The 22770-nt window shown below is 36.3% G+C and overlaps 1 protein-coding gene across 5 annotated transcripts in view; it reads right to left on the reverse strand.

The window, feature by feature from the left end:
* RAD18 (RAD18 E3 ubiquitin protein ligase) overlaps positions 1–22770 on the reverse strand; it is a 157801-nt gene that overhangs the window by 116931 nt on the left and 18100 nt on the right. For 4 of the 5 annotated variants that reach the window (XM_004460993.4, XM_004460992.4, XM_012526145.4 and 1 more), the window contains 3 exons: positions 11104–11432; positions 9006–9105; positions 5743–5927 (listed from right to left, as the gene is read on the reverse strand). In XM_004460993.4, the coding sequence (XP_004461050.1) occupies positions 5743–5927; positions 9006–9105; positions 11104–11432 (614 nt within the window). Of the gene's footprint in view, positions 1–5742; positions 5928–9005; positions 9106–11103; positions 11433–21948; positions 22169–22770 lie in introns of those variants that run through there. The other variant, XM_058288982.2, reaches the window with a different exon arrangement.

A 22770-nucleotide genomic window follows, 5' to 3' on the forward strand; every position in this document is an offset into this window, starting at 1 on the left:
ATTATTCTCAAGTGCACATGGAACATTTTCCAGGATAGACCATATGTTGTGGCACAAATTTTAAAATACTGAAATCATATCAAGTTTGCTAAAAGCAATATATATCAGAAATGGGCTGTGGATTAGTCAGTCAAAGGGGTATTGATGTAAAGTACAAGAAATCTGTTGGTTTTTATTAAGGGTATTTATTTGGGATAAAAGCTTAGTTACTAGGAGAGGGACTGGAGGTGGTGGAGAGTAAAATGCCGAGAAATCATAACAAAATGTAATAAAGAGGGTTACCTGTTTAGAATGCGCGGAGAGGAGGGTCTGATGCAAGACGAGCTCCTGGAGAATGTCTAAATGCTCACTCTGCCAGAGTGGGTGACACCAAGGGGTAGAATCCCAAGTAGTGAGAGTGGGGGTGGACCCACATCCTGGGGAGGAATAATGCCACCAAATAGAGGGAACTCTATCCCTCGAGAGAAAGGGTGGCTCCCGGGGCGTTGGGGCAGTTGAGCAAATTAGGCCCTGAACACTATTCCATCTATCTCTGGAAGTGGCTCCTCAGGAAACGGAGTTTGGCTGTCACTGTGGGCACCAAGGTGGAAGGGAAAATGGACGTTAAATGTGTGGAACCAAAGTAAATGGGGGGAAAGAGAGGAGTTTCTTGAGAGTACACAAGGACGGATATAAAACATGTAATATTACACCATAACATATAGGAGATGACAGACTGATAATGTAAACCATATTGTAAAACATAGGATAACTAAAAATGTAAAGAATTGTGTATCCTAAAGTATGCACCATAATGTAAGCACAGATATTACCTTGTTAGAAATCTAATATCTCAGACTCTGTACATCACCTTAAGTAAATATGATATGAATAGGGTGTAAGAGTATCGATGTGGAAGGAAAAAGGTTATATGGTGGATGTATGGGAATGCTGTATATTATATATATGCATTGCTGTGGTCTAGGACTCCTATGAAGAAATGCTGAATAATTAGGGGGGGGGGGGAAGGATAAGATGTGGAATTTTTTCAAGTCAACATTCCTTAAGTTCTATATCTAATTTTATCCAAGTTCTTTATCTATCCGTTAAACCCATCGCTATATGCCATTCCCTAGTAAGGGACCACGACATTATATTGGGCCTCAAATTTCGGGGAGTTCTGGATCACAGAGTGTTTCAACAATGACAATGGAGAGATACTGGTATGGGATACCAATGACAAGTGATATATGGCTGACAGGGAGCTGTACAGAACATATGTCCAGGGTGCATGGCAATGATTGGATATACTCATAGCGGCAACAATTAAAAACCACAGCAGGGGGAGTACTGGGTTTCTGGCCAGTGGTGCTCTGTCGTGGTCCCCAGGGGAACAGCGACAGTCTCCCAGGTACAGCGGAGGGGACCGGGAGGAAATGAGGGTTCAACAGTGAGCCCCTGATGCTAATGACTATGTTTGTGAGCTGATAAACCTAAAATAAGAACAAGGCATAGAGCAACATTGTGCCTGGGAATTTCCTCCTGTCAGCCTTCATGTTACTCAAATGTGGCCAGTCTCGAAGCCAAACTCAGCATGTAAATGCAATGCCTTCCCTCCAGCGTGGGACATGACACCCGGGGATGAGCCTCCCTGGCAACGAGGGACCACTATCAAATACCAACTGATGATGCAACTGGAAAAGGACCTTATATGGAAGATTCAATGCAGATCAGCAGAATATCCATGTCTACATAAAATAACATGTCTTTAAAATGCTGTTTGACCTAAAGTAAGGGGGAAATGGAAAGGAGAAATGAGTTCATATGGCTACGAGTTTCTAAAAAAGAGTCTGGAGGCTGGCAGAAGGATTGCCCTCATGCACAACTGAGCAGAGTCAGAGAGACAGATAAAGCAGATACAACCCCCAGATATTGGCTCCTATGAAGGCTAAAGAGACCCATGAGAGTTATGGTCATGGCCGATGGGGTTGACTAACAGGGCAGATGGCCCCTCTTTGGAAACGGTGTTTATGTGTGATGAATCTGGACTCAGATGGGATCTCCCTTCATAAGGCTTTCATGCTAATGTGATAGAGGTGCAGTTAACGTTGGGGTTTAAGATAGATTTAGGGGATTTGAATCTCTGGACCGACAATGTGATAACCAGGTCCTGAGCCTCAACAGACTCCAGCACCTACAATCTGATTTATTGGACTTATCACACTCAGCTAAGATGGAGTTGAAGAAGGACAATCACCACACCATGGAGCCTAGAGTGATTACAACCGAAAATGGGAGGATTGCATCCAGCATCCATGTGGAATCTGAGCCTCCTCTTGACATAGAGGTGCAATGGACACTACCAATCCAATGTCCACAAAGAAGAGGTGGCATTGGATTGGGAAAAGTGGACATGGTGGAAGATGGGTGTGGGGAAAGGCAGGAAGAGATGAGAGGTGGAGGCGTCTTTGGGTCATGGAGCTGCCCTGGATGGTGCCTCAGAGGTAATCACCGGACATTGTAAATCCTCACAGGGTCCACTGGATGGAATGGAGGCGAGTATGGACCATGATGTGGACCATTGTCTATGAGGTGCAGAGGTGCCCAAAGATGTACTTACCAAATCCGATGGATATGTCATGATGATGGGAACGAGTGTTGTTGGGGGGGGAGAGGGAGGGGGGGTGGGGATGAATGGGACCTCACATATATATTTTTAATGTAATATTATTACAAAGTCAATAATAAAATAAAAAATAAAAAATAAAAAATAAAAAATAAAAAAAAAAAAAAAAAAGCTTAGTTACAAGGTTCTAAAGAGTCCAACTCAAGGTACCGTAAGAGTTATTTTCTTACCAAAGTCTGTTGCCACATGTTGAAGATGGTTGTAGATCTCTGTGAGGGTTCAGCCTTCCTCTTCTTCTTAAGTTTCCTCTTAAGGTTTTGAAATTCAATCCAATTTCAGCTGGAGGCTGGAGCCTCATTTCTTTCTGAACCTTCTCAGCTGCTCAGAGCTCTGGTCTCTTCTGCTGCAAACTATCAGGTGAATGGCTCAGCTCTCCCTGGATCTTTAGCTGTTTGAGCCTTCTCCTTTCTGTCACATGGCAGGACCGAAATGGCCAAATTCTCTCCTCTTTTGTGCCTATGAAGCTGCTCTCTTTCTTCCTGTGCCTTCTGTGTGTCTTCTTGAGTGAGTGTCCACTTATATAGCCCACCACAGGGACGGAGACTTAAACTACACCCTACTGACATGGTTGTATCAAGGCCCTAATCTTAACATAATTTAATCAAAGATATCTCAGCTGAATTTAATACAATCAAAGGGTATCACACCCAGAATAGACCAGTTTACAAACATAATCTCTCTTTTTTTGAATTCATAAATAATCTCAAAATGCCACAGGCTGGTTTTTACAATGGGGATTTACTCACTTAAAAGCTTACAGTTCTGAGGCTGTGAAAACATCCAAATCAAGGATTCGTCAGGAGATGCTTTTTTCCTCGAAGACCAGCTACCAGCAATCCTGGACTTCTCTCTCACATGGCAAGGCATATGGTGGTATCAGCTGGTCTCTCCCTTATCTTTTGGGTTTCAATGCTTTCAGCTTCTGCTTCCTCTGGCTTTCTGTCTGCTCCTGTGGCTTTTTCTACATCACCTTGTGGGGGTTTCTTTCTGTGTCTCTCTCCATATTCATCCCATTTATAAAGATCGCCACTTTCAAATTCTGCCTGCTATCCAACACAAGGATTCAATTTTACCAAGTTTTCTGCCACTTTAAAGCAAGGGTCACCTTTCTTCCAGTTTGCTCTCCATAAACAGATTAATCCACTACAAGGATTAAGACCCATCCTGGCTCACACCCTACTGAAGTAATCTAATCAAAAGATCCCACCCACAGGAATGGACTAGCATGATTTTCTGAGGTCGGTCCAGCTTCAACAGTCACACAAAGTATCTTCTCATACCACAGTGAAATAAAACTAGTAATCATTAACACAATGAAATGTGGAAATTTTACAAATATGTGGAAATTAAGCAACACTCTATAAAGCAACCAAAGGGTCAAAGAAGAAGTCACAAGAGAAATTAGGAAATCCTTTGAGGCAACTGAAAACAAAAACATAACATAACAAAATTTACGGGATGCAGCTAAGGCAGTGCTTAGAGGGAAATTTTAGCTCCAAATGTCTACATTAAAAAAAGAAAGATCACAAATAATCTAGTTTCACACCAAAAGAAACCAGAAGAAGAAGAGCAAGCTAAACCCAAATTTAGCAGAAGGAAGGAAATAATAAAGATTAGAGCAGATATAAATGAAATAGAGAATAGAAAAATAGAGAGACTCAATGAAACCAGTGTTTTTTTTAAAAGATCACTAGATCAACAAATCTTTAGCCAAACTTGACAATGTAAATAGAGAGAGGACAAAAATAACTAAAATCAGGAATGAAAATGGGGAATTACCAACCTTATAGAAATAAAAAGGATTATAAGAGTGTACTGTGAGGCCAACAAATTAGAACACCTAAGTGAAATGGACAAAATTCCTAGAATATACCAATTACCTAATCTGATACAAGAAATAGAAAATCTCAACATACCTATAACAAGTAGAGAGATTCAATCAGTAATCAAAAATCTCCCCAAAAAAGCAAAATCCAGGACTGGATGGCTTCACTGCTAAGTTCTACCAAACAAGCGACAAAAGAAAAAAATAGATAAAATGGTTTTCATCAAAATTAAAAACTCTTATAAACCAGGAGGTTATCAAGAAAGTAAAATAACCTACAGAATGGGGGAAAATATATCTGGTAAGGGTTTAATATCCAGAATATATAAAGAATTCCTACACCTTAACAACAAAAAGACAAACCACCCACTTAAAAAATGAACCAAGAATCTGAATAGACATTTTACTAAAGATATTCAAATGGCCCATAAGCATATGAAAAGATGCTCAACATCATTAGCCATTAGCGAAATGCAAATTAAAACTACAATGAGATACTACTTCATCCCCACTAGGATGGCTATTATTTAAAAAACTGAAAATAACTGTTGGCAAGGATGCGGAGAAATAGGAACCCTTGTGCATTGTTGGTGGGAATGTCAAATGGAAAACAGTCTGACAGTTCCTCAGAAGGTTAAGCATAGAATGTTTATGGTCTGGCACTTCTACCCCTAGGTACATACCCATAAGAATCAAAAGCATAGACAAAGACAGCATTATTCACAACAGCCAAAAGTAGAAGCAATCCAAGTGTCCATAAATAGATGAATTAAACAAAACATGGTATTTCCATACAATGAAATATTATTCAGTGAAAAAGAAAATGAAGTGCTGGTATAAGTGACAATATGGATGAATCTTGAAGACATCATGTTGTGTGAAATAAGTCAGAAACAAAAGGAAAATTATTGTATGATTGCTCTTATATGAAATACTTAGAATAAGCAAGTTCATAGAGACAGAAAGCAGAATAGTGGCTACTAGGAGTGGAAGGAGGGGATTATGGGGAGTATTACTAAATGACTATGAGTTTTGATTTGGGATGATGAAAATAGTTTGGAAATACTGGTGAAAATTATACAGCAATAGCAATGTACTTAATGTCAAAGAATTGTCCAAGTAAAATGGTTAAAGTGAAAAAAGAGGTATTTATTAAAAAATGTTTTCCATTGTTCTATAGTTTATAATCCCTGAGCTATATACAAATACTTTATCCATAGGATAAGCATAAATCACTGTTTTATTACTTTACCTGATTTAGGTTGCAAAGCATCACACTGAGCATTGTACATGTGTACAAATTCTTGGTGCCTTTTAATGAGCTGTTGTTTATTTCCTTGAACAGATAGTCCATACTGTTTTAGCTTTTTCTTTAAGTCACGATCAGAGAGTAAGTTATACACAGTTTTGGGCAATGGCTTCCTTTTGTGAACAGAACTGAAAAGGGATTTAAAAAAAGAGATCACTGAGTATTATTGTGAATTATCAAATGCTTTTCATCTAAAACACTAATTTAACTTCTGACTCAAAACCTAGGTGACTGAGAGAATAGTAGAAGCATTAAGAAAAAAAGGGGAGGGAGAAGGAAGGTCAAGTTAACAGTGAATAAAGTTGGCAGTGTGTGACATAAAGTATCTGAGGTGCCAGTAGTACATTCAGATAGAGAAGGCTACGTGGGAGCCAGAAAGCACAACTTAGATCTCAAAAGAGGTCTGGCCTAAAGATGTGGACTCACAAAGAACACTTGTTGCCCAAATGCTATAAGAAGTTTCCTTAGAATCACATTGAGGGGAACCTATTCAATTTACCACCTCTTTAAAGCATGCTTTTCCTAAAATTTGTCCATGGTTCCCAGGCAAAATCCCTGTAAAAGCCAGTCACCTCAGAAATTAGATTAGAGTGCAAATGCTACTAAGGGTTAGGCTATGGATTTAAGGATATATAATTACATACAGCATCTTAAGAAAAAAATCAGTTCACAGACAAAAGAACTCCCTCAAGCCCCAAGCAATCAATTTGCAAAGGTACTAGATGAGTAATAAAAGAAGGCCTGTTAGGATGGTTAGCTTTACCCAATTCATTACTACCACTGAAAAAAGAATGCAGGAAGTTGGTATATAAATAGTATTCTTCTGGCATCATCTTCAAAGACCACAGTGGAATACAATAATTAAAGAACAACAGGATTATGGTCTCTTTGACTTTAATTATGTTATAAATATATAAGGCATTAAAAGAAGTGTATTAGCAAAATCATAGAGTGGGTTTTCACTCTATTTACATAATGGTAAGCTCTAAGCTACCATTTTAAATAAACCACAGTCATATTAAATTACTTTCTCCTATTCTCTCCATAGGTCAATTAACAAACACTATTTTTTAAAATGGAATAGAATTCAAGCTATCTAAAAATACCAATGACTTTTGTATTGTATATAGGTTACCACAACAACTTTTTTAAAAGACTACATATGCACATATATAACTAAAAAACATAAAAAATAAATGGGAAAAATTAGGCAAAAACAAGAAAATTTAATAGAAACCTGAAACTAATAGGTTTATTAAAAAAAAACCAAGATTTACAAATGACTGGTATGAGCTAGTTCATGCACACTGTGCTTCCCAGACTTTACTGTACCTGGGAATCACCTTAAGAACCTGCTTAAAATGCAGATTCTTAGACTCCTGCCCTACCATCCACCAATTAGAATTCAGGTACAAAGTAGATACTTAAAATCTATATTTTTAACAAAGTTCCCCAGGATTAGTCTAATGCAAATAGTCCAAAGGCCATACTTAGAGAAATATTACAGTTTAATATAGAGGGAAATCAACCAGACATCTCTCTATTAACCAACAGTACCATTCCCTGACTAAATTATTTTAACAAAGCCTGAAAGCTAGACATAACTACTTTACTGTGGAAAGAACTACAAACACTCAGCAGATTACACTTTTCTGAAAATTGTTTTTTTTATAATGACGGCCCACTAGATTCAACAAGATTGATAAAATTATGGCAAAATAAAACCACAGTAGGTAGCCATTTATACAACTACACAGTGAGGAAAGATTTATTAAGTTTTTACCTAAAACATTTATTTTATCAAGGACAGATGATGAAATTTATGACTGTGAAGTTCTAATGAAGATCTGCACTGTTTACTGGCATTTACAATGAAAAGCACCACCAGAGATGAATAAGTTCTATCAAGAATTTTAAAATATAAACCTGACAAATGTTTCCACAAACATGAAAATGACATTTTTTTCATGAGTTAGTGAAACTGAGTAATACATTTAAGGAACCTCAGAATCTGAGAACATCAAAAGGAATAGAGTATTCTTTGAATCAACTAGATATGAATCCATATAGACTGGTTTAAGGTTTGTCAAACTAGATCTAAGAGATGGTCTGTGAGGGTGTTATGGAGACTTAAAAACTGGCAAAGACTCATCTATGTGACCAGAATTGACAAGGATGTGTCAATGTTATTGATGAAATGGTAAAATGGTACAGGACTGTGGTAATCAGATTGGCAGTTCCTTAGAAAGTTGAACATAGAATTACCACTATGACCCAGCAATCCCACATCAAAGTACATACCACAAAGAATTGAAAACAGGGAATAGAACAGATATTTGTACTCTAATGTTCATAGTAGCATGATTCACAATAGTGAAAATGTAGAAACTAGAATGCTGATAAATGGATAAACAAAATGTGACATATAGCTCTCTCTATATATATGTATACACGCACACACAAACACACACATATACATATACATATATATATAATGAATATTATTTGGCCATCAAAAATAAGGAAGTTCTGAAACATTCTATAACATGACTGAACCTTGTAAAGACATCAGGTCAAGTGAAGTAAGTCAGACACAGGAGAATAGTACATGATTTCACTTACACAAAATACCTACAATAAGCAAATACAGAGTCAAAAAGTATAAAGGGCTAGAGGGAGAGAGCATGGGGAATGGTGAGTTATTGCTTAAATAGTATAGAATTTCTGTTGTGGGTGATGAAAAAGTTTTGGTAATGGATGGTAGTAATGATAACACAATGTTGTGAGCGTGATTAATATCACTGAACTATACACAAGAAAGTAGGTAAAATGGGAAATTTTGTGGGTTATATATCTTACCACAATAAATTTTTTCAAAAAAACTTCTGAGCATTCTAAGTACCAGAAAAAGATTTTATATGTTCTATATCCAAAGGACTGAATTATAAGACATTAATTATTTAGCAAATTTAATTAGCAGTTTAAATATTGAATATAGTAATTATGTTTGGAAAAGTGGGACTTGAGGAAAGAACAAGAAAGAGAAGGAAAAGAAGGGTTGGCCAAAATGATTAAAAGAAAAACAAGAGGGGAGAAGGAATATGATAGCTGGTCACCATGATAAATACTGATTTTTGTCCCCAAATTTTTAAAGCACAAGAGGCACCTATCTAAAGTAGCTCAGTGGCTTTGCTTAACTTTCTTACCTTCTGAGGCTTTCCTTTTTCTCTTCACGTGATAAACAGTTGTCTAAGTGTTTATTAATGTGATTTTCTGGAATATTAACCCCGCAAACAGGACAATCCACTGTGTTTTTTTTTAAAAGAGAAAAAAAGACTTTATTATTTGTAGAATGGGCAAAAATAAAAGATAACCTGGCATCATTCAGCAAATAAGATAAAAAATAGAAACCAAACCTTGACAAAAGGTGTTACAAAGCAGAAGGGAAAAAGAATGATCATTGTGAGAGGAGTGAAAAAGACTGTTTACTAGGTAATGGCTAAATCTTGAGAAGTCACACAATTAGAATCCTAAGCCTAGGGGAAGAAACTGCAAATAAATTTGGAATTTCATTAATTGGAAAATGTCTTGGTTAAATTTTTTCTATCAAGATGTGACTACACTATAAATCTAATCTTAAATTTTCCTAAGCCTAATTTTAATTTTCCTAAATTTAGCACAAAAGTAATACCAACTTGAGTAAGGCATTCCTGGTCGGGGTGGGAGGGGGAAAGGAATGAGTGCAGCTAGATTAAAGCGTTTATTGGTCTGGGTCAACTATTGTTCAAGTTTGTCAATGGTTACAAATTCATTAATTTAGTTCTCATTTGTAATGGCAAAAGTACTGATAAGGAAATGCAACAGTTTTTCAAACTGTTTCATGGAGTTTTAGGGGTCTATAGAGGTGTCTCAGGGCCTAGAAGGCCCCATGGATGACAAGCAGTGGCTAATGAGGAGGTCAGGTTGAGCAGTACAATCTCCAGGTCCTCCATCCCTACTTTAATGGAGCAGTTCCAATTTTAACTATTTTATATGTTGTGATTCTTTGTAAGATTTCATTTGAAAAAGCGTTCTGTTAGGGGAAAAAAGTTAACTGTTAAAGGAGATACACAACTGTAAGAACTGTCAAATGATGAAAAGAATGATCAAGAATGAGCTGTGCTAGGAAATATAAGTAAAAATTTTATATCCTTATGAAATATAATCACTTGCATACTAACAAACTAATTTAAATCTAAGTTTATAAACATGTGAGAACCCTGTACTAGGTTAAGTATGGGAATACCAAAAATATCTAAAACTTAGACTCTGCCTAAAAGCTGTTTTGAACTTCAATGGCAAAAAAAGACACAGAAACAAAAAGTTAAACAAACTGACATAATTCATTAAGCAATTAAGCAAATTACATTAAAAACTGTCCAGAAAATAAGTGTTAACAGAACTTGAGTGACATGAAAAATCAATGTTGTCTAACATAATCAAAGAATAGTTAAGGTCTGAATAGTCAAACATGTAGAACAGGATCAGCAAATATTTTCAGTAAAAGACCAATATTTTAGGCTTTGTGGGGTCAACTATTTGGCTATGCTGCTGTATGAAAGCAGCCACAGACAATAATTAAGCAAATGAGCATATCTATGTTTTAGTAAACTTCTAATTACAAAAATAGATGGCAAGCAAGATGTAGTCCACAGGTCATAGTTTGCCAATCCTTGGTGTAAAACAAAAGCATTCCAGCAACTGAAACTGCTTAAGCAAAGACATGGAGATAGCTATGAGCAGGGTATATTAGAAAAACAATGGGGTGAACAGCTTGGCTAAAGCAGAAGGGTTTCTGAGAGGGAGAAGTAAGAAACAAGGCCAGCCAGGAAGGAAGGATTCATATTATCAAAGGCTTTAAATGCCAGGCAAAACAGCTAGGATTTTATTCAACATACATTGGAGGCATTCACGCAGTGGTAAAATAAGACAAAAACAGCTCTTTAATATTAAATTGGAATTGATATGCAGGACTGGGGGGGAATCAAAGTTGACAAACAAAACAAATGCAATACTCCAAGTGTCAACTAATTAATATTGCTTCATTTTTGCAGTAATCACCTTGAATTCCTATTCTATGAGAGAAAGAAAATAAACCCACCTCAAAGCAATACCTATGTCAATCTCTTGAACTGTGATAAGGTGAACTCTAACTTGCCCTTTCTCATTCTTTCCCCTCCAAAAATGCCTATTCATTCTAATATCATAAGGCATGAGAAGATTTCCATCAAGCAAGAAAATACACATAGGAAAATATTTTCCTACCTTTAGTAATTTGTTTTGAAGTGGATGTAGAGGGTGTTTCAGAAACATTCACATCTGAAGTCAGCTTTTCTAGAGAAGGTTTCTCTTTGGTCTTGGCAGAAGTGCTTGCCTCTTTTTGAGAGCTGAATTTGCTTTCATTTTCTTTTATCAACAAATCTGATGTAGAATCACCAATTTCTCTGATCAAGAAGTTGTCCATTAACCTGCTCCCCTGCTTCAGAGAATGTCTGAAGGCAATAGGATTATGTACGTTGACAACAAGGTTCTTTGAAGAGGAGGAAGCAGGAGATATAGGTGGTGATTCTAAGGCCAACTGCAACAGATGATTCCTTGAAACGCAAAAAGCACAACAGATAATTAAGATATCAAATTATGTATAAGTTAACTGAAATAAGTTGTTTTCCTAATTAATACTTATTTCTATAAAATAAAGAACTTACTACTTAGTGACAACCAAGTCAAAGAGTTTCTTCTAGAATACATTCTAAAGCAATAAATGAATTAAAAAGCAATTTATCTATCTACAAGAGAAAACTGAGGTACTTCAGGTTCTGGTCATAGAAACCAGCTATTATCAGACTTACTCAACCAATCATAAATAACTTTAAAATCAAGACAAAACATATAATACAACTATTAGTAGGCATTGGATTATAATCAACACGAGGTTGCAACTATTAAGAGAAAAGAGGTATATGAGGTGACTCAGAGTTCATCCAAGTTTTTCACCTGAAAGCATTTTCTGGGACTTGGACATTGAACCAAATTAAGCCCAAGGAAAAGGAAACAACACTTTTACTGGTTAGAAGTTCTGGGTAAAGGTGACTGGGATTGGGGGTACAGGCTGCTGAAGAAGAGGTAGCCATAGAAAAGGAACCCCAGAAGCCTACTTAAAAATTCCCATTGATTCCTATCATCTCCAGGGCTGCACATGCATGAGACAAAATTGCAGAAAGCCTTGTAGGTAAAAGCTACTGGGAGATAGAGTACAGGAAAGTTGTTGGAGATGAGCCCAGCCAAAGCTGAGAGACCTTGGTGAAGACCCCAATTCAGTTGAGACCCCACAAAAACCACTCTTACCACACCTTAGGAAGAAGGACCACACTCTAGAAATTAAAAAAAAAACAAAAACACCTGAAATAGATCCAACCTGACAAAACACTAAACCAGCCCTTGACAGAATAAAGAGCTTTTCAGCCTGCCAGGACAGAATTCAATATCCTTCAAGGGAAGATAATTCATAGCCTCTACAACATTTCATCCATAATGTTCAACACACAATTAAAAATTATTAGAGATGAAAAGTAGCATGAAAAATTAGTTGCCAATCAATAGACAGAACAGTCAATAGAAGCAAACCCAGAGGTGATCTGAAGAGTGAAATTCACAAATAAGGACTTTCAAAATAGTTATTATAAATGTTCTTTTTAAAAAAGAGAAGAGGGAGATGGACTTTGGCCCAGTGGTTGGGGCGTCCGTCTGCCACATGGGAGGTCCGCGGTTCAAGCCCCGGGTCTCCTTGACCAATGTGGAGCTGGCCCATGCGCGGTGCTGATGCGCGCAAGGAGTGCCGTGCCACGCGGGGTGTCCCCCACGTAGGGAGCCCCACGTGCAAGGAGTGCACCCATGGGGAGAGCCACCCAGCACGAAGGAGAGTGCAGCCTGCCCAGGAATGGCACTGCCCACACTTCCCGTGCCGCTGACGACGACAGAAGCGGACAAGGAAACAAGACGCAGCAAAAAGACACAGAAAACAGACAACCGGGGGAGGGTAGGGGAATTATATAAATAAAAATAAATAAATAAATAAATAAAAATAAAAAAATAAAAAAGAGAAGAAAATACAAAAGGATAAAAAGATTTTAATTTTCTCTTAAAATACACAATTAAAAAAAGAATCAAATGAACATTCAAGAATTGTAAAATACCATATCTAAAATCAAACTCTGCTTGGATGGGTGTAGAAGCAAAGAGGAGAAGGAAGAATTAGAAAAATTGAGGCAGGTCATGGTAAAAGTACTAATTTATGGTACACTGCATTATGGTAAAGGTGTATTTTGCAATTTCTTAGATTAATCGCTGAAAAGAGTGACAGTAAAATGTGTAATGCAAAAACTAACAAACTAGATAGAATAATAAAACTACTTCTTTATGCCATAAAGGGGGAGGGGGCAGGAAAGGAAGAAATAAAAGACTAGAAAGACAAACAGAAAATAAAGATCAAGATGATAAACCATAAATACATTAAATGTAATGGATTAAACACCCCATTTAAAAGACAAAGATTGTCAGGCTAAATAACAAAATGTAACTATATACTGTTTAAAAAGAAACACATTCTAAATATAAATACCCAGATACATATTTCAGTGCAGGTAACTGTGTTCACAATGTCATACTACTATCACCACAATGCATTACCAAAACACTTCCATCATTCCAAATAGGAACCCTATATATTATAAGCCTTAACTTTCCATACCCCCTTCCCACCCCATGCCCTGGTAACCTAATACTCCAGATTTTGACTCTATGAGTTTGCTTATTCTAAATGTTTGAAATCAATGACATCGTACAATATTTGTTCTTTTGTGTCTGGCTTGTTTCACTCAACACAATGTCTACAAGGTTCATCCATGTTATCGCATGTATCGGGACCTCATTCCTTTTTAATGGGTGAATAATACTCCATCATATGTACATACCACACTCTGCTTATCTGTTTATTAATTGATGGGCAATTGGGTTGCTTCCATCTTTTAGCAATTGTGAATAATGCTGCTGTGTACATGAGTGTGCAAATATCTGTTTGAGATCCTGCCTTTAATTCTTTTGGGTATATACAGAGCAATAGGACTGCTGGATCATATGGTAGTTCTAGCCTTAGCTTTCTGAGGAACCACCAAATTGTCTCCCATAGTGGCTCTACCATTTCACATTACCACCAGCAATGAATGAATGTTCCTATTTCTCTGTATCCTATCTAACAGTTGTATTTTTCCATTTGTTTAATAGTAGCCATTTTGATGGTGGGTTAGAAAGACATGAGACTCTCTTCTCTCCCAGAAAAATAACAAGAGGACAGGCAGAATGGCCTGGAAAAAATGTTCTGGAGTTTAGGACACCTTGGGAAGACAAAACACCAACCAGAAGAGAGAAGCTCAGGAAAAAAATCTTGATGGATAGGCCATGAGTAAAAGCTGCTGTTGCAACCGCCGGTGCCCTTGCCCCACCCTACGAGCATACAGTTTTCAATTTCCCAACTTCAGGCCGGTGGCTACAGACAGAGAAAGATGCAGGGATCCACCTTTCCAGGAAATGGGAGAGAGAGGGATGCAGTCTAAGTCTGATTCAGTTTTTGGTCAAAAATTTGGTCTGCTGCATCCACGAGCCCTTCCAGGCCAGGAGAGGCCTCACCACTGATTACCTTGAAAACCAGCACAGGACAAAAAGAGATCCACCTCTCTCTACTGACCAGCACTAGTTGCTGAGGATGCAGAGGGGAGTGGAATTATTTCCCACCCAGGAAAAGAGAGGGGATTGTTGGAAAACAGCCTTTGAGAAAGTCTGAATTACAAGGCTCTGAATAGCCTCCAGGAAGTATCCTCTGTCACATAATTGCCCTCAGTATTGCAACAAACACGCTCCAACCAGGCTTTGAACTGAGAGGGCTACCAAAAAGCGTCATCTACTGTGGCAATAATACACAGCCTCCCGCCACTAAATCCCTACCTGCCACTAAATCCCTACCCAAGAGAGAAATTGAACATCAGAGAAACTTACCATTATAATTAGAAACCTAGGCATCAGCCAAAAATTACAAGCCATACTAAGAAAATGGAAGAAATGGCCCAAGCAAAGGAATATATCAAAGGTTCAGAAGAGACACAGGATTTGCGACAACTAATCAATGAGATGCATACGAAGTTGAAAGACAATATAAGTTAAGAGACAAAGGACATCAAGAAGACAATGAGGAAGCACAAAGATGAACTGGAAAACCTGAACAGAAAAATAACAGAGAGCAAGGGAATGAAAGACACAACAGGTGAGATCAAAAATACATGAGAGGTATCGAAAAGCAGATGTGAAATGATAGAAAAAAGAATAAGGGATACAGAAGACAGGACAGCTGAAATTGTTCTGAGACAGAAAAGCGGAGAGAAGAAAGAATTGGAAAAAATGAGCATGGCCTCAGGGAGTTGAATGGTAACATGAAGCACAACAACATACATGTCAAGGGAGTTCCAGAAGGAGAAGAGAAGAGAGAAGGGGCAGAAAGAGTATTTGAGGAAACAATGGCTGAAAATTTCCCAACTTTCATGAAAGAAATGAATTTACATGTCCATGTACAATAAGATATCATGTCACACTATTAGAATAGCCACTACAGAGAACTACAAGTGTTGGAGAGGATGTGAAGAGACAGGAACATGTATTCACTGAGGGAATGTAGAATGTTACAGCCACTGCAGAGGACTATTTGGTAGTTCCTAAATAAGTTAAATATAGATTTGCCATGTGGCCTGGCAATACCACTACTGGGTATATTCTTAGAAGAACTAAGAACAGTGACATGAACAGACATCTGCACACCGATGTTCATAGCAGCATTATTCACAATTACCAAAAGATGGAAAAAACCTGGGTGTCCATCAACCAACGAATGGATAAACAAACTGTGGTGTACACACACAATGGACTATAATGTAGCTGTAAGAAAAAATGAAGTCGTAAAACAAATGACAACATGGATGAACCTGGAGGACATTATGTTGAGTAAAGCAAGCAAGGCACAAAAGAACAAATACTGTATGATTGCACTACTGTGAAGTACATATACTGTGTAATCTCATGGAGTTAATAACTTGAACACAGGTCACCGAAAAACAGAATGAATTAGAGAATGGAAACCTGAGGGTTAATTTGTGCAGAAATGGTTAAAAGGATATGTGTTAATCTTTGGAAATCAAAAGGTGAAAGTACAACATAATGCTTATAACTAGCAGTAATATTACATGGGTATGATAGTGGTTTAAAGGGAAAGTCTAAGGTCATATATATTGCTAAAATGAAAGCTAAAAATGTAACATGGAACTGTATAGCATAGTAAAACATCATATGAAATATGAATATGGGTAAAATGGCATACATAAGACTGTTTTTCTTTGAAACTGAACAAATATATGTTAATACTACAAGATGTTAACATCAGAAAAAAAAACATGATGCTAAGTGAAAGAAAACAGATAAAAAGTAAATATTGGATGATTCCATTTATATAAAATATATTAATAAATATAAATTTATTTATAAAGGTGAAATTAGATTAATGGTTATGTAGGGCTGGGAAAGGATTTGGGATTGAGAGGTAACTGCTAAGGGGTGTGGAGTTTTTCTTTTCAAGTAATGAAATTGTTGTAAAATTTATTTTAAAATAAATAAATGTGCAAGAAGAGCAGAAATAGCAGCTATAAACAGTAATAGAGATTGAGATTAAGAGGTGAAGAATTTTCTTGTTTGTTATTTATTATTATTCATATATAGAAATAATTAAAATGCTCTAATAATGATTAAAGTGATGAATGTACAATTATGTGATTATACCAAATACCATTGATTGTACACTTTTGATGAATTGTACACTTTATTAATATGTATCAATAAAATTGATTTGCTTAAAAAAATCAGCACAAACATTAAAAAAAAAATGAAAAGGCATTCAACAAAATCCAGCACACTTTTCTTGATAAAAACACTAAGAAAGATAGGAATAGCAGGAAAATTCCTCGATATGATAAAGGGCATATATGAAAAACCACAGCCAACAATGCACTCAACAGGGAAATGTTGAAAGCTTTTCCTCTAAGATCAGAAATAAGACAAGGATGCCCACTATCATCAGGTTATCAATTCTGTGCTAGAAGACCTAGCTGGAGTAATTAAACAAGAAAAAAATAATAATAAAAAGCATCCAAATAGGAAAAGAGGAGGTAAAACTCTCATAATTGCAGGTGACAAGATCCTACACGTAGAAAATTCCAAAATGTCTACAACAAAGCTACCTGAGCAAATAAATAAGTTCAGCAAAGTGGCATGAAAGCATTCTCAAAAAAGAGCAATTAGATAAGAAAAAAATAATAAAAAGCATCCAAATAGGACACTGCCTGACCTTGAAACATATTACAAAGCTACAGTGCTCAAAACGGCAAGGTATTGGCATAAAGATAGACATATTAATCAGTGGAATAGACTTCAGATCCAGAAATAAACCCTCATCTCTACAGCCAACTGGTTTGTGAGAAACCTACCAAATCCATATTACAGGGCAAAACCTTCTCTTCAATAAATGGTACTGGGAGAACTGGATATAAACAAAAGAACAAAAGAGGGGAGCGGAAGTAGCTCAAGTGGTTGAACACCTGCTTCCCATGAAGAAGGACCCAGGTCCAATCCCCAGTATGTCCTAAAACTAAAACAGACAAACAAGCAAAAAAAAAAAAACAACTCTTATTGGGGAGCAAATGAGGATCAGTTGTTGAGCACCTGCTTCCCATGTGAATGAGGACCTCTATCTCATACCCTTTGTAAGAATCAACTCAAAATGGATCAAAGACCTAAATATAAAAGCCAGGAGCATAAAACTACTAGAAGAAAATGTAGGGAAACATCTTCAAGGTCTTAGGGCAGGTAGTGGTTCCCTGGATCTTACACTCAGAGCATGAGCAACAAAAAAAAAATAAACGGAGCATCCTCAAAATTAAAGACTTTGCACCTCAAATGACTTTGTTAAAAGGATGAAAAGGCTGCTGACTCAATGGGAGAAAATATTTAGAACTCATATATCCAGTAAGGGTGTAAGATCCATGATATATAGAGATGCTACAACTCAACAATAAAAAAACTAATGACGTGATTTTAAAAATGGGAAGAGACTTGAATAGACATTTGTCCAAAGAAGAAGTGCAAATGGTGGAAAAAAATACATGAAAAAATGTTCAACATCACAGACAATTAGGGAAATGCAAATCAAAGCTACAATGAGATATCATTTTACACCTACTAGAATGGCCATTATTAAAAAGTCAGAAAACTACAAGTGTTAGAAAGGATGTGGAGAGATAGACTGTTGGTGCGAATGTACAGCCACCGTGGAGGACTGTTTGGCAGTTCCTGAAGAAGATGAATATAGATTTGCCACATTACCCGGCAATACCACTCCTAGGTATATACACAGAAGAACTGAAAGCAGTGACACAAACAGATATCTGCACACTGATGTTCACAGCAGTGTTATTCAAGCCTGCCAAAAAGACAAACATGGTATGAATGTGCTACTATGAAGCACATATATTGTATAATCTCATGAGTTAATAACTTGAATATAGGTCAACAGAAAATAGCATGAGATTAGAGAACAGAAAGCTGAGGGTTAATTTGTATAGAATTGGTAAAAAGGATGTGTGTTAATTTTTGGAAACAAAAAGAAAAGGTGAAAGCACAACATAATGTTTGTAACTAGCAGTGCTATTATATGGGTATGACAGTGTTTGAAAGGAAAAGTCAAAGGTCATATATCTTACTGATCACACAGAAATAAGAGATCATAAGAGGATACTATGAACAACTGTACACCAACAAATTAGACAATGTAGATGAAATGGAAAAATTCCTAGGATGAGACAAACAATGCACCATGACCCTAGAAGAAAGAGAGGACCTCAATAAACCAATCACATGAAAAGAGATTGAAACAGTCATCAAATGAGTTCCCAAAATGAAAAGTCCAGGACCAGATGGCTTCACAGATGAATTCTACTAAGCATTCACAGGAGATTTAATACCAATTTTCCTTACACTCTTCAAAAAAATTGAACAGGAAGGAAGACAATCAAGCTCATTCTAGGAAGTCAATATATCCTAATACCAAAGCCAGATAAAGATATAATGAAAAAAGAAAATTATAAGACCCATTTCCCTAATTAACACAGATGCAAAAATCCTCAAAAAAAAACAAAAAAACAAAAACACTTGCTAACTGACTCCAACAACACATTAAAAGAATTATTCATTATGATCAAGTGAGTTTTATACCAGGCATGTAATGTTGTTCAACACAAGAAAATCAATTAGCATAATATACCACATAATAAATCAAAGAAGAAAAATCACATGATCCTACCAATTGACACAGAAAAGGCATTTGACAAAATACAGCATCCTTTCTTGAAAAAAATATTACAAAAGATAGGAATTGAAGGAAACTGTCTCAACATGATAAAGACCATATATGAAAAACCCACAGCTAACACTGTAGTCAATGGTGAAAAACTGGAAGCTTTCTTGCTGAGATCAAGAACAAGACAAGGATGTCCACTGTCACCACTGTTGTTCAATATAGTGATAGACATTCCAGCAACAGTAATCAGGCAAGAAAAATAAATAAAAGGTATCCAAATCAGAAAGGAAGAAGTAAAACTTTCACTATTCACAGATGATATGAACCTATACCTAGAAAGTCCCAAAAAATCTACAACAAAGTTGCTAGGACTAATAAACAATTTCAGTAGTGTGTCAGGATACAATATCAATACACAAAAATCAGTGGTGTTTCTATAATGTGCAATCTGAAGAGTAAGCCAGGAAAAAAATTCCACTTACAATAGTGACTAAAAGAATCAAATATTTAGGAATAAATTTAACCAACGATATAATGTACTTGTATTCAGAAAACTACAATGCATTGCTAGAAGAAATTTTAAAATACCTAACTTTTGGAAGAACATTCCATGCGCATGGATTGGAAGACTAAATATCATTAAAATGTCAGTTCTACCCAAATTGATATACATATTCAATGCAATCCCAATAAAAATTCCATCAGCATTTTTTTTAACAAATGGAAAACATAATTATCAAGTTTATTTGAAAGGATAAGGCACTCCGAAGAGTCAGAAACATCTTAAAAAGGAAAAGCAATGTTGGAGGACTCACACTTCCAAACTTTAAATCATATTACCTAGCTACAGTGATGGTACAGCATGGTACTGGCATAAAGACAGACACACAGACCAATGGAACTGACTTGATGGTTCAGAAACAGACCCTCACTTCTATGGTCTAGTGATTTTTGACAAGCCTATTAAACCCACACAGCTGGGGCAGAACAGTCTATTTAACAAACAGTACTGGGAAAACTGGATACCCATATTCAAAAGAAAGAAAGAGGAACGCTATCTCATATCTTGTATAAAAATTAACTCAACATGGATCAAAGACTTAAATATAAAAGCTAGAACCATAAAGCTCCTAGAAGAAAACGTAGGGAAACGCCTTTAAGAACTGATGGTAGGTGGTGGATTCTTAAACTTTACACCAAAAACACAAAAGAAAACAAGGATGAATGGGACCTCCTCAAACTTAAACACTTTTGTGATTCAAAGGACATCATCAGCCCACTCAAAGGGAGAAAATATTTGGAAACCACATATCAGATAATGGTTGGATTTCCATTCTATATAAAGAGATCATACAATTTAACAATAAAAGAGCAAGCAATCCAACTAAAAAATGGGCAAAAGACTTAAATAGACATTTCTCAAAGAGGAAAAACAAATGGCCAAAAAGCACAGGAAAAAAATGTTCCATTATCACTAGCTATTAGGGAAATGCAAATTAAAACTACAATGAGATATCATTTCACACTACATAGAATGACCGTTCTCAAAAAAACAGAAAACATTAAGTGTTGGAGAGGATGTGGAGAAATAGGAATACTCCTTCACTGTTGGTGGGATTGTAAAATGGTGCAGCCTCTAAAGAAAACAGTTTGGTGATTCCACAGGAAGCTAAATATAGAACTGCCATATGATCCAGCAACTCCTCTACTAGGAATATATCAAGAAAAACTGAAAACAGGGACGTGAACAGACATTTACACACTGATATTCATATTGGCATTATTCACAATTGCCAAAAGACAGAAACAACCCAAGTGTCCACCAACCAATGAATGGATAAACAAAATGTGGTATATACATATGATGGAATACTATGCTGCAATAAGAAGAAATGAAATTGGGACACATATGATAACATGGATTAACCTTGAGGACATTATGCTAAGTGAAATAAGCCAGACACAAAAGGACAAATACTACGTGGTCTCACTAATATGAACTAAACATGAAGAATAAAATGCATGGGGTTAAAGCCTGGAGTACAGGTTATAAGGAGATAAGAAGAGGGCTGTAAAGGAGTTCTGATGCTTAATATATGTATAAGTTTTAATTAAATTGATTACACAAGTATAGAAATGGATAGAGTTAATGGTAACACATTATAGTGAGTAGCAGCTCGTTTATAAATGGGATCGTGGCTGAAAAGGGCAGTCTAGGGATATAAATGTCAATTGAAAGAAAGCTAAAGATAATCTAGGGACTGAATAATACCATGAACCCAGAGGTAGATAAGAATTGTGGTTAACAGAACAAATCCAAGAATATCCTGTGAACTAGAACGGACATACATCATTATTGCTGGGTGGTGGGAATGTGGAGAAGCATGGGAAAAAATACAATTATTGTAACCTATGGACTATAGTTAATAGCAATACTCTAATATTCTTGCATCAATGCCAAAGTTGTACTGTATTAATAATAACGAGGTAAGGAAAAAATTAGGCCAAATGCATGCTATGGACCATAGTTAGTGATAACAGTCTGATGATATTATTGTGCACAATTTTTTTGTAAGTTTGCAACTTCCGTAATAAAAACACATTTTTTAAAATTAGATAGCATATTCCTAAATGGGAGGCTATTCTAAGGCCTTCCTTTAACTTACCAAAAGATCTGTGAACACATAGATCCTAATCACTTCTCTTTAGCAAACAGATGCTGCTATTTGTAATGCTCTTTTTCTTAGCAGGGAGGTTGCTATGCTTTCAGCACCAGCTGATGAAATAAATTAGCCTTGACCCAGAGGAAATCAAACATGTATTAAATTCCATCCTAAAGACATGGCTCCATACTCTCACAGACTTCAAAAACTAATTGGTGAAGAACTTTAAAATAAGAAAAACAGTAACTTCAATATGAAATTCAGAGAATATCAGAGTCACTTAATCTAGAAAAGTATACCATATTTTAATGACGTTGCTTGGGGAAACAACCAACCAATTTCTAGAATGTTATTTTAAGTGAGTTCAGAGTACTAAATTTGGTCATCTTTAGGATAAAAACAATGAATAAATGTGAAATTCTACTGTAAGAAATTTCCTTACATTTTTAAAAACAATGCAAGGTACCTACAAGAATGTTCCAACAAGCCTAGAAGTCATTCGAGTACACTGGTACCTAACCATTATGTAAACACAGTATGTCCCTAATAAAAGCTCCTGCTTGACTTGCACTATGAAAACTAAAAATAATTCAAGATATTGTTTGCTAAACATTCCTTTTGATATTCCTCTGGGTGACCGAACTCACTTTTGCCATCATGCACCTGACAGTAAGTAAACTTACATTTCTTAGCTTCATAAAGTACAAGCAATTACATGTTTCATGTGGCATGTTATTTTACACATGCAGAGTAAATCACATTAAGAATTAATGGATTAATATACAATAAATGCAAAAACAATTATAGGTACATGTGTGTGTATAT

The sequence above is a fragment of the Dasypus novemcinctus genome, chromosome 26 (assembly GCF_030445035.2).
Source record: "Dasypus novemcinctus isolate mDasNov1 chromosome 26, mDasNov1.1.hap2, whole genome shotgun sequence".
Taxonomy (NCBI): Eukaryota; Metazoa; Chordata; class Mammalia; order Cingulata; family Dasypodidae; genus Dasypus; species Dasypus novemcinctus.